This window comes from Trachymyrmex septentrionalis, unplaced genomic scaffold (assembly GCF_001594115.1).
Source record: "Trachymyrmex septentrionalis isolate Tsep2-gDNA-1 unplaced genomic scaffold, Tsep1.0 scaffold16, whole genome shotgun sequence".
NCBI lineage: Eukaryota > Metazoa > Arthropoda > Insecta > Hymenoptera > Formicidae > Trachymyrmex > Trachymyrmex septentrionalis.
In genome coordinates this window covers 2,926,180-2,938,515 of record NW_017304758.1, presented here as the reverse complement: position 1 = coordinate 2,938,515, position 12,336 = coordinate 2,926,180, and the positions used below count along the sequence as shown (strand labels likewise).

General features: G+C 38.9%; 1 protein-coding gene across 6 annotated transcripts in view; it reads left to right on the top strand.

The window, feature by feature from the left end:
* The window catches only part of LOC108746010 (liprin-beta-2), a 141,806-nt gene that overhangs the window by 125,370 nt on the left and 4,100 nt on the right, over positions 1-12,336 (top strand). For all 6 annotated transcript variants that reach the window (XM_018482476.1, XM_018482478.1, XM_018482477.1 and 3 more), the window contains 8 exons: positions 832-1,216; positions 3,077-3,166; positions 4,385-4,601; positions 5,835-6,102; positions 6,523-6,870; positions 7,038-7,161; positions 7,545-7,689; positions 10,863-11,055. In XM_018482476.1, the coding sequence (XP_018337978.1) occupies positions 832-1,216; positions 3,077-3,166; positions 4,385-4,601; positions 5,835-6,102; positions 6,523-6,870; positions 7,038-7,161; positions 7,545-7,689; positions 10,863-11,055 (1,770 nt within the window). The remainder of the gene's footprint in view (positions 1-831; positions 1,217-3,076; positions 3,167-4,384; positions 4,602-5,834; positions 6,103-6,522; positions 6,871-7,037; positions 7,162-7,544; positions 7,690-10,862; positions 11,056-12,336) is intronic.

Genomic DNA, 12,336 nt, shown 5'->3' with positions numbered 1-12,336 from the left:
CGCACACGCGACCATAAAAGAGGTGAGTCTCTTGTGTCGAACACATACGTGTTATTTTTGTATCTAAACGAGTTTAAAATCGACGGAGTTTGTTTCAGTAATTTCCAAGAAATTCAGCAAAATCGGATCGCTTCATATATATGATTACGAATATAAAAATTATAAAGAGAAAAATTAATTTCTCGCGACTTAAAAGATATCGCTACGTTAATAGAAAAATGGCATATAAAAAGAATAGCAATTTTTCAGTAGAATATTTTTATAAAATCCTGAATTGAAACGTTTTAAAACTAACGTAATAAATATGCAATTTTTACACGAAAAAAAAATGCTGCAAAAAGTTTTAACATTCTAGCAGCCACTTTAAACTTTTTACATAATTGTTTTGATGGTCTAAACAAAATTATTTTCAGATCTATAGCTAAATTTTTAGATACTTCAACAAAACTGTCCTTCCCGTGTATACTTCTTATATATTTTTGCATGAATCGCGAAGAACTGCTTTTTCTAAAAAATTAATGTAAAATAAAGAATTTATTTTAGTATACAATTAGATAATTAATCGAGATCAAAGACACAAAATAAATAATTATTTTATAACAATTTAAAAAATATAATATTTCTAATAATTCTAGCTTTGATACCTATATTTTAATATAATCAGAGAGATAAGATAACAATTCAGATAACTCTTTAGTATATCGATATCTACAGCCAAAATATGATTTCTGCAGTAATTTTCTTTGCTCAGCGATATTTCCAGATTTCTTGTTGTCGCAGACAACCGCTACAATGACCAACGTCTCAAAGTATACCTCTGTATTGTTGCAGCTGCAACGTCAGCTGACAGAACGCGGCGGTGGCGGTGGCGGGGTTTGTCTGAGCGATCAGGAGTCCCTGGTATCGTTTCCGCGAGGCAGCGTGAACGGTGCTGCGACGCCTGGAGCCGGCAGCAGCAGCGGCGGCGGCGGCGGCGGTGGCGGTGGCGGTAGCTGCGGCATTATTCCTCATGTGAATTCCCAGCCACCCTTGGGCACCGAGCTCGGCATGTCCGTGGGTAACGTGGGCGGTGGACCGGGTGCAGGAGGATCCTCCGGCGGCCAGGCCGGCGATCGTGGCAGCTGCAGCGCAGACAGCGGCGTCCGCGGGTCCAGCGATCGCGAGAGTGGTGGTGCAACTAGCGTCGGCGGAAATCTCTCGGATTCTACGACGGATGGTGAGAATCACTTTGGTAGCAGATTAGTTCCTACCTGTTCTTTTTTTAGTTACACCGAGCGCAATATCCACGAAATTATACTGTGAGGTATAAAATATCCTCTGACAATGGCGAAAAGGGAGAAGAAAAGAATCGCACAGGAAAGTGCAAAAAATGAAGAAAGGTACAAAGAAAATTGTATCTCGTAAAGAGGATTTTGCTTCGTGCCAAATCCTCTTTCTCTTTTGCGGTGATACAAGATTGCTTTAGCTAATCTTTTCACAAGCGTCTCTTTACACTTTATTTCTGTATACAGTCTTTTAAGTATATCAAATTGTGTAACGTGTTAACTGAATTTGATTGTTGAATTAAAATGAAAATTAATGTGGCGTCAATGTATAACAGTCAATATCCATAAACTCAATTTATTGTATTTTTAATATTAAATATAGATTTCGCCTTATATCTATGAACTAAAACGTTTATGCATTTATGAATTTATACAACTTTCTCTCAATTCTAATTAATGAATATGACGCTTGTTTCGCTATAAAAGTATCACGATAAACAGTAAAGTTAGAAACACATAAGAAAACATTAAGCCATAAGACTTAAGCAGTAAACGAATCACTCAATCACAATAGAGAATGTAAAATAGTTCTCTATTCTGATTAGCCGATTTGCTTGCTGTTTACGTCTTATTGTCTTACGTTTTCTAATGTGTTTCTGACTTAACACTGATTCTATAGCAGAATTCGTCATTAACAGTATTACGACGAAGAAACATTTTTGAGGAGCGTTGGTTTATCTGAAGTTACTATTAATCACAATCGGAGTGACACCCGCTCAGGAGATAATGACTCCGGCGTTTAGTTGCAACGAGCCCCAAGATTAATCGTCTAGTCAGAAGGGATTGCCAGTGTACATCCGGCTAAGTACCAGTTTGAAAAATAGTTGAACCGGCATCCGTCAGTCGCGAATGTTAATCGAACGTAGGTGGTAGAGGTCTAATCGAGCACACGCTTTCTTCATGTATTATTCAGCTAATCGCCGTGCCGTTGCATCAAAACGGTTTGATCGATTGGGTTTCCAGCAAACATTCGCGGTCACCGCAGACGGTTTGGGATTTGATGCGCGTGCATGATTTTCAGCGCGAAAGATGCACTTTGGAAATGCGCAGAAACGTTCGAATCTCAGGATTATCTGAACTCTTGCTAAATTACATTAACAAATTAAACATTTACCCGGGATATCACCTATCCTACCTTTTAACGTTCTTAACGACGAGAAACTGCTTTTAACGAAAGGAAATTTTGATAATGTAATTACGACAAAATATTTACATATATAATTATCATTAATTGATTCATGAATATTATTGATTAAATCAGGCACGGTATATAGTGAATGAGGAATTAATTTATGAACCACACAATAATCTTACGTAAACCGACAATAAGCCCTTTCGAATTTGTCACACGACTATGATAATAGCGAATTAAAAGTCAATTAGCCAGTCAAACATTATCCCGAGCGTTAAAGTTATCAATTAAAACTTTCTCTAGTAGAAATTTTTGCTAATGGCCGCGTCCATTATGCCATGCAAAAAGTCAAGCGTCAAGTTACTTTGCCACTTTCTAACGTCGCGACGTGTTTGCCTCTCCGCTGTGTTCCACTTTCGATGGCGAACAGTGGGCATTATCTTTGTCGTCGTCACAAAGGCGCCGCGGCATAAAGAACACAAGCTCGTCAATAGCAGCGACCTCGAGGGAAGCTCGTTCTTGACAGCTCCAGCACAATGTGACGGGCCCACCGATACCTCTACCCGCACTTCCTCCCTTTACTGTAAAATTGATGTCCTTTATATATATTTCCGCGCAGGCACGCCGACAATTACGGTCGAGGGCAGCGGTCTCGACATGGACAGCATCTCTGTGGTATCCTCCGTAGCACCACCCCACATATACCAATGTAAGTGTCCAAGAACATAAGTCACTGATCGTCGTCACTTCCCTTGTCACTCAGCGCTCTCTCCTGCCGAGCCCCTTGTCCTGTCGTAATCCGAAGCGTCTCTGCTGCTTCTCAATGTATGCGACTTTTTCTCTTTTCCTCTGACCACTATCGATTTTCTTTCATCAGCGAAGGGTGGCTGGACCAGTGACCGATCGCGAACGCGTCGAAATAGAGGACTGCAATCATGATCATTTTTTAATTTATAGATAATTATGAGTCGCCTTAAAATATTTGTAAAATAGCCGAGAATCCATTGATGTTTCTTCTTTGCGGATCTCTAAAGCTCTTTAAAGTCACGATAATCCGAAAAAACGAACGACACGATCGCTATCGTATTCTGGTCACTCTGTAGTCATTTATCTCTTGGTGTGCGTGCGCGCGCGCGCGCGCGCGTGTGTGTGTGTGTGTGTGTGTTGTGTGAATATGCGTCTTAATATGGTGGTCCGAAAGGGATCGAGAGCGCTCACCGAATAAATCATCGTTTTTCTCGGTGCGCGAAAGCCTAACTGATGTCGAGGGCCCCCAAGGATGTCTTCGATACAAGTCCTGCCTGCTGCTATAGCCTGAATGCATGCGCATGTACATACCGTAAACCTGATGGAGATGACAAGAACGAGCTATGCCCACGAAAAGGACTTTTTGCACGCGAGCAGAATCGCTGCACGACGCGCTGTGTGTTCTTTATGTGACTTGCATCGATTATCATTCGCTGTGTTATGGAACAGGATAACGCTTGACGAAAAAACCAGACATGAAACGCGATTTTCATGTGCAGTATAAAAAAAAAAAAATTGCGACATCCGAAGAAACGTGAATGAATAATTAATAGCTTGTCGATGGCCCGATTTGACTTGCCATGACATCCTGCCCGTGTCCAATTATTAACAAATTATCATTCACGTTCTTTCTTTGTCATACGTTTGTTTTAACATGGCCAAAATATTTTTTCGTGCCTGAGTAATATTTGCGCTGACGTGCAAATCGTTGAATAACTTATTGTTTATCGACGGTTTTCCATTTAACATGTCGGGCTTACATCCTTCGCGCAATCTCATAATTTCATTACATTTCGAATTATTTCTATCGCTCTTCCTGTTCTCGTATCGAGTTGCTCGAGAGAGTTGCGACGTTACGGAAATCGACGGTACACCGACACGCGTGTTCTTCCATTTACAGCTGCGACTACACCGAAGGACTGCAGCCCAACACTGTCGCCGCTGAACGCATTTTCAAGGTCTATGGACAATTCCTCGCTATCGCGATCGGTCGAGCAGTTATCCAGCCCGCTGGAATCCGAACCGAGGAGGAACAAGCAGCCACCACCTGTCGTTGCACCTGCCGCGCATTCGCGATCGTCCGCCACTCGCGGCGGCACATGGGGATCCATTTCAAGGTAAGGAGCTCGTTCCGTTACGTTCAACGTTTTAATGCATAATACGAATCGCAAATTGTTCAATTATTTCTTATGCAATTATTTTTGTTCTCCTCCGCATATTGTCCCCGGTAATATCAATTACACATTAATTGAGTGAAGTATCGATTTAGTCACTTGCACAAACATTTATTGGCAGTTACCACCACGGCAATGAATGATACATTTTATACATGAATATGAATTTTGTCTCGCGGCAAATAATTAATGCGTAATATATATAATATAATACGGGCGGTATTACAAATAATATAGCTTCGACATGAATAAAAAGCATTAGAAAGACAAAAATCACTTCATGAACCGTATGCTGTTGAACGGTCTTATAAAGTGCACGACTTGTTCGCATTGATTTTACAATCTCACGCGCTTGCACGTAAGTATAACACCGATGTACTCCCTTCTTCGTCGACATTTTTGTACTTTGTGATGACTCTTAGTATTACTTTAGCAAAGTGTGTGATTACCACGCAAGTCTTACGTCGTAACAATGTACAAACGAGCGAAATGAGTTCATAACACGATAGAAGGGAAATTGCAACTTTACGACAATGGTTACCGAGTAGAAGTGATGCGAATCTTCGCGCCGTGTAGAAATGAACTTGTAAAAGAGACTATCATGTAAAGTAATAGTCTTCCTAAGATGATCTTTTTTTTCTATATAAAAAAAGCGTATCGATTTTTCCATCATATTCACTTGGATATTAGAGCCGATGCCGATGAGAGACTTATATCCATGACGTGCTTTTACTCTAAATAATAGTTGGTGTCGAATGACCGTTTAGCTGTAGAATATTGCACAGAGATCTTGTAATCTCTCCTCCATCATCACATCGAATATGAGACAATTTAGGTTCATCTAATTGAGAAATCTAATTTCTCTGTAATTTTATGAAAAGAATGATTTTGTCTGTAGTCTGAAATCTAAAAAATTTAGATAGATATACAGATCTGACAATAATTTTATTGGATCGTCAAAATAATTATTAACAAAATTATTTTCAGACCATCTGTATTTTGCTAAAGTTTTACATATTTCAGCAAAATCGTTCTTTTCCATGTAAGTTTAATATCAATAATTTTAATTATAATATCAATAATAGGACGTACAAAATAAAAAAAGATAAAAATGTGTTTCTGCGATCAAATGTCATGCATCAATGCGAAATGAATCGGTGTTCTCCCTTTCGGCAGAGTATTCGCCCGTTCGCGACATCGGAAGACGGCAAACAGTTCCAGCGGTGGCAGCGGTGGTAACGAGGGCTCGGATGGCTTTGATCCATATCGATCGTGGTCACCGCTCACCGAGGAGGGTTACGCCGAGAAACTTCGTTTACTGCGAGAAGCAGCCTCTGTGCCCATGGAGCGATGGCGAGCCCCGACCGTTTTAGCCTGGTTAGAGGTGGCTCTCGGGATGCCACAGTATGGTCCACGATGTGCTGAGAATGTCAAATCGGGCAAGGTAAAGGATTTATCATCTGTTTTCATTAGCGAGCTTTAAGCTAATTTAACCTATTGATATGATTGTAGAAATTTTTTTATTATTATTATATATTTGTGATTTAATTATGATTGATCTTAATCCAGAAACTAATTAGATTAATGCCATATTTTTTTCAGATTATTCTTCAAATTATTAAAATACTTGTTTTTTGACAATTTTTTAATTGTCGAAATACAAACTATCAATGCTGTAAAATCATAATTTTTAATATTCGAACAATAGTCTGAAGAAATCATTGATATAATAATACAATGTTAATTAATTTTGTAACCATATGCGAAGTCTTCTTTTTAATTTTTATATTTTGATAAAAATTTACAGAATTATTTCTGATTAAAATACTTGTGTTGATGAGTTAAGTTTTTATACTAATTTTAGGTTCTACTTGAACTAAATGACGCCGAACTGGAGGCCGGTTTAGGCGTAACTCATCCGCTTCACCGAAAAAAGCTGCGTTTAGCCATCGAGGAACATCGACACCCAAGTCACGTACGATATCCATGTATCGCTCAGTTAGGTCATACTTGGGTGAGCTCTGAATGGTTGCCAGATCTCGGCTTGGCCCAGTATTCAGAAAGTTTCGCTACTAATATGGTGGACGCACGTATGCTGGACCAGCTGAGCAAGAAGGAGCTTGAGAAACTGCTCGGAGTTACGAGGAAGTTTCACCAGGCTAGCATTGTTCATGGTATTCACTTGCTGCGGATGCTAAACTACGATCGACAGGTAAGTGAATTTTTGTCGAAATATTACAATGTTATAAGATTTTGCTCAATTCCTCAGAAACCTGTAAAAGTAAAGGGTGATTAATCAATTCTTTATGATTAATTGAACGATGTATAATTGCGGTTGAATAATACCATCAAAGAGATGACGTCATGCCTTTGTGCTAGGCTCTCGCTGTCAGGAGACATCAATGTGAACAGGTCGACACAGATCCTTTAGTCTGGACGAATCAAAGGTTCATTCGGTGGGCGAGGAATATCGATCTCACGGAATATGCCGAGAATTTGAAAGGTGAATTGTATTTCGGGGAAATCAATTACGTATCTTTAAAATAAAAAATTTTGCAAACTATAATCTATTGTCATATATTATATAATAATTAATTACAGTTATTATATAATATATGACAATAGATTATAGTTTGCAAAATTGTGATATATAAATTTGCTATAGAAACGTAAAAATATTTCTTTGTACACAAAGTTCCATTTGTTTTTATCAAATTTCTTTAACAAATATCGTGATTGCAGCATAGCACATCTCTCTTTTTGAAATAAAAATACACAGAATATGAAAACTAAAAAAACTGACGACCTTTCACCTTTAAACTCTGTAACATTCACACGAACTGTCGATATCATCTATCTATAACGAGCACAAAAACTCTTCCACAGATTCCGGTGTGCACGGTGCTCTGGTTGTATTAGAACCGTCGTTCACCGGTGACACTATGGCCACCGCCTTGGGTATACCCCCGGCGAAGCACATGATTAGACGACATCTCACCGCCGAATTAGAAGCGCTCGTTCTACCAGCAAGGTATTCAGTCTACTGTCATCCAGAAGCGACACTGGACAACGCTCACTAATCGGCATGACGTCGTCGTTGTTCTCATCGTCATCGAGACAGGACGACGTCTCCGGAACATTAATTGGCACCTGCGGAACCGCGTTCGAACATTCCTCGTCTCGAAGGAATCTCCTTATAGCACCTCGGGAATTCGATCATCAATTTTGAGATCCTCGAAGTCACTCAAACTTGCATTAAACTTGCTTTCTCCAAGCTTTGTACGTCACAGAAGACGCTCTAAACACATACCTCTTGTCGAGTCGTGCAGTAAAACGAACATTCCTTTTAAGCTTATAGAGTAGCAGTAGAAGATATCGTCATAGTGTAGGGTAACTACTTTACGAAATCAAAGAGACTTGTTAAGCCAATATTAGAGTATCACTTACTGTCAAACTTTTTGGTGTGAAAAATTAAGTCTTTTACGGAAAGAACAATTTTATTGAAATATGTAAATATATTCAGATTAATACGGATCTAAAAATAATGTTATTGGATTAACAACATAGTTATGTAATAGATTTAAGCAATGATAAGTAATGCTGCAAAAAATTGCAACATTTTAGCAGCTTGAGTGTTTTACATAATTTCTTTTCTTATTCTTTCGATAATCCAATAAAATTTATTTAGATCTTTTGGAATTTAACTACTTAACTAACTTTTTGAATCTAGTGAAATTTTTAGATACTTTAGCAAAAAAACATTTTTTCCATATTAAAATGCCATTATCACTTGTTGTCTTGATCAGAAAAAGAATAAGAAGGCGCTCAATTCTTTGATCAATCGCTTCGACAATCTCGATAGATGAAAGAAAATAAAACGGAATTGAGTTTTTTTTATGTCCGTTGCGTAAAAACGCTTTTAGGAGATTCCTTTTCAAGGCATGAACATAACGAAGGATGAAATCGTGCCGGTTCATTTCATTCCTTATCCCCCGATCGATTCGCGCCACATGTCGACCGAAGTCGGCGTGTTCTCGAAGCAGCAGGTGCAAGTTGTAAAGCAACGAACGACACGTCACTCCGCGTCCAAACCACATGCCAATAGCCAAAGTTAAAATCGTTGGACGTGCGTCATAGATCGCGCACTCGATCGCGATCTCAGTCTTGACCGAGGCAGTAGAGATTTTCGCTGGAGCATCAAAGAGCATCAGTCAATTATTTATTTACAGGAATGTGTCGCGCGTGAGCAAGTAACCGGGAGTGCTCTTTCACTTTCTCTCTCGACAGAAGAAGTGTTTTCGAGAAATTTCCGCGCGGAAACGTGAAATTGCCGGAAAATTTCAGCAAACCTCGTTTGGCGAAGCTGCGTGTTCGTCGCTTATTTATCACGTGCGATCGATACTCGCGTTTTGCATCGTAAAATAGCATTAGCTCGGGAAAAAAAGAGAGAAAAAATTGTTACTGTATAGTCGCCGTTAATCAATAGGCAGTTACTTTTCCAGAATTTCTACGAGTAAAGTTAGTTATATCGTGTAAGAGACATATCCGTGAACTTCCGCAAAAAGCTTTCGTAACCGACAGAACGTAATTTAAACGTATTACTAAGGAATTTCGAGAGGAAGCTGTAAATATTCCGGAAACTCGGAAATGAGGGCGATATAAAGGGAGTACACGCGCGCGCGATTTTTATTTGAATTTTATGATACTTCCCTGGAACACACGGATAATTAATCGCGAATTTAACCTGATCAGGCTCGTTTCAACTTTTACAGTACCTGTAAAAGTTCTCATTGACGTTAAGTGGACGTCAAGCAGCGCTAAAAATTACTAATGGCCTCTCAATGAATTGCCTTTATCAAGTAAAGCACCGTGTAATCGAAATCGAGCTGAAATGTGAACTCCCTTAATATTGAGCTTTAGATAGAGCAAAAGCGCGCTCGCTCGACGATCTTCAATCGCGATTGATCGTTGTCGAACGCGCTCGTCGCAACAAAAGTACTCGTAGTCTTAATACACATGCCATACCTGGATATATCGGGCATACACACACGTAAATACAATATACAGTTACAATCGACATATATATATAAAATGTACATATACAAACATACGCGATTACCCAGTGGAACGTGCCAGAGTACTTCGTCGGAGTACTCGGCACAGAATTGCAGCGCGCGATTCGCTGGGTCTGCAGTCCACTCGATCGCGGATCCACCGGTAATGTTTCTCATAGCTGAGCCGTAGCCCACAGCTGCCGCCTGCACTGCACTGCGCTATGTACAGCACATGTTAATCTTAGTGATCGTGGTGTAATCCTTGGTCAGACACCTCGCCCAGCACTACTCTCTACACCCCCGAAAGATTTTCCGAAAAGAGAAAGCGCCTTCCATTATTTAAACAACCCTTAAGCAAAACTTTTAACATATTTCTTATTATTAAATAAATCATATTACTGATTATACTCTTTTCTTATTGAGAATGTATAAAAATCTTTTTGTCTCTTCCCCCCCCCCCCGCCCCCTTGCCGTCTTATAGACGTGACTTTCCGAATGTTTCTCTGGCCAGGAATCACACCACATTTGCATTATGATTCCTTTTATCTTTTTCTAATTTTGCTAACTTTAATATTTACATATATATATCTTTGATTGTTCGATGTTTACTCTCGTTGACTGGTTAGCGTGGCTGGAAATGCGTCTCGGTTGGTTTTACTCTAGGTGACCATCCTTGGCGTATTGACAGTCCAGTAAACATTATACATTACTCTATATCGGTGGTGCACAAAATGCTTGTGTATGTATATTTATGTTGTAACTAGATATTCATTATAAGATAGATCTCGTTCTATCATCAGACACCTACAGCGAGCCACTGCTAATATTTATCAACGCAATCATTAGAATCAAAGATACTCGCAGGACAATAAATAAAGAATAAAAAAAAAAGTACGAGTTAATTACTTTAATTTAATTACGTTATAATTTTGGTTATTAAATGTACTTTCTGAAATTCGACAAAGATTTTTCCAAGGATTAAATAAAAATTTTTTAATCAAAAAAGGAGATATATATTCAGAGGGTGGTTCGCTGTAATACGTGTCACACATGTGTGTGTGTCCGAGGTATGTGCATATTAGGCGATCAAGGACGCCAAGGTGTACGCAAGAAGGCGTGCATGAAAAGGATGGTGTGCGTGTGTGCGTAGAAGTCAGCTGGAGGTGGTCCCGAGGAACAGCATCGGCGGGAGTGGCCGTCCGATGAGCACCGCGAGCGCGGGGGGTAGTCTTGGTCGTGGAAGCAGGGCGCTGCACCTACAGCATCACCAGAGTTCGTTGTCTGCCCTTCACATGACGGCGAATCACACCGGCACCGTCGACAGACGCAGATCCAGCCTCAGGGTAACGTACCGTTTAGATTCAGCGAGGATCTGGTCCGCGTACAAGCGCGCCAGGAACTCGATGCCGCTCCCCGCCTCGCCTCTGCACTTTCTTTAACTCTTTCGCACGAGGAGTATCATTAATTCGGCCTAACCGTTACCGAGGTAATCATTTTCAAACGTTACATTTTAGGTATGCTCAAATTTCAAAGCTCGACAAATCGAGCTTGCATATCTATGTTTGCTTTTTCTTTCATAAAAATACATAAATTGTTACATTGTACCTATTATATTATAATATATATTAGATTTAATTATGTGATGCGATTGGACTTAATCGTAATTAATCGTGATTCTTGTAATTTACTTGTTTTTATTTGGCTTGGAAAGAGATAAGGATAGTGCGAGATATGTCTCATAGCGACTTATCTCTTGGCGAGTTGCTTTTTAAAGCCTATGCTTGTTTTTACCATGATCATTGCATTGTAGAAAATTTGATATTTAGAGAAATGATATTTATGTGATATTTTTAATATTTATCTCATTAGAATTATATAAATGAATAAAAAAACTTCTTCTTCCTTTCATCCGATCTTTATGAGAAGAATTGGGAACGGTATAAAATGTAATCTAATTTGCGTTGCAAAAAAAATTAAATAAATATTAAAATTATTTAATATTTATTTAGCTATCTCATGCCAATAATATATTAATAATCCATTAAGAAATATCCATTATTATTTTCTGCGATATTGCTTTCTCGACAATTAATTAGGTAAATTAATATAGGTCATACCGGCAATCGATTATACAGCACAGACAAACTTATTGAAAAATGCAAAAACTCATCAGGATTAATTCATTAGGTACGTTTCACGCATCGTGCGCATGATATATCGTTTTATCCTTCTTGGATTCATCGAATATTAAAGAAAGATAAAATGATACATCATGCGCATCATGCGTAAAACGGAACGCACCTAATTTCCCCCCATTATTTCATTTTAAACGCAAACGCCGTTTATTGTGCAGTCATTTACTCCCGTTTCCACGCGCACTTTCATGCATCTCATCTGTGCGACTATTAGTTCTTTATTTTTATTAATTATTGGCACGACTGGACTGCATGGCATCGCTTAGTTAAGAAAGCTCGCATAACATTCTATAGCGAAATATTTCCCCCTGATATTATTAATTCTCGTCGAAGGAGAAACAAATAATCGTTTTAAATTGTGGGTAATAATGATTTTAAAATTGCTTTAGAATTTCTCAACTCTTTACTTTTTAAAAATAAACAGAATAA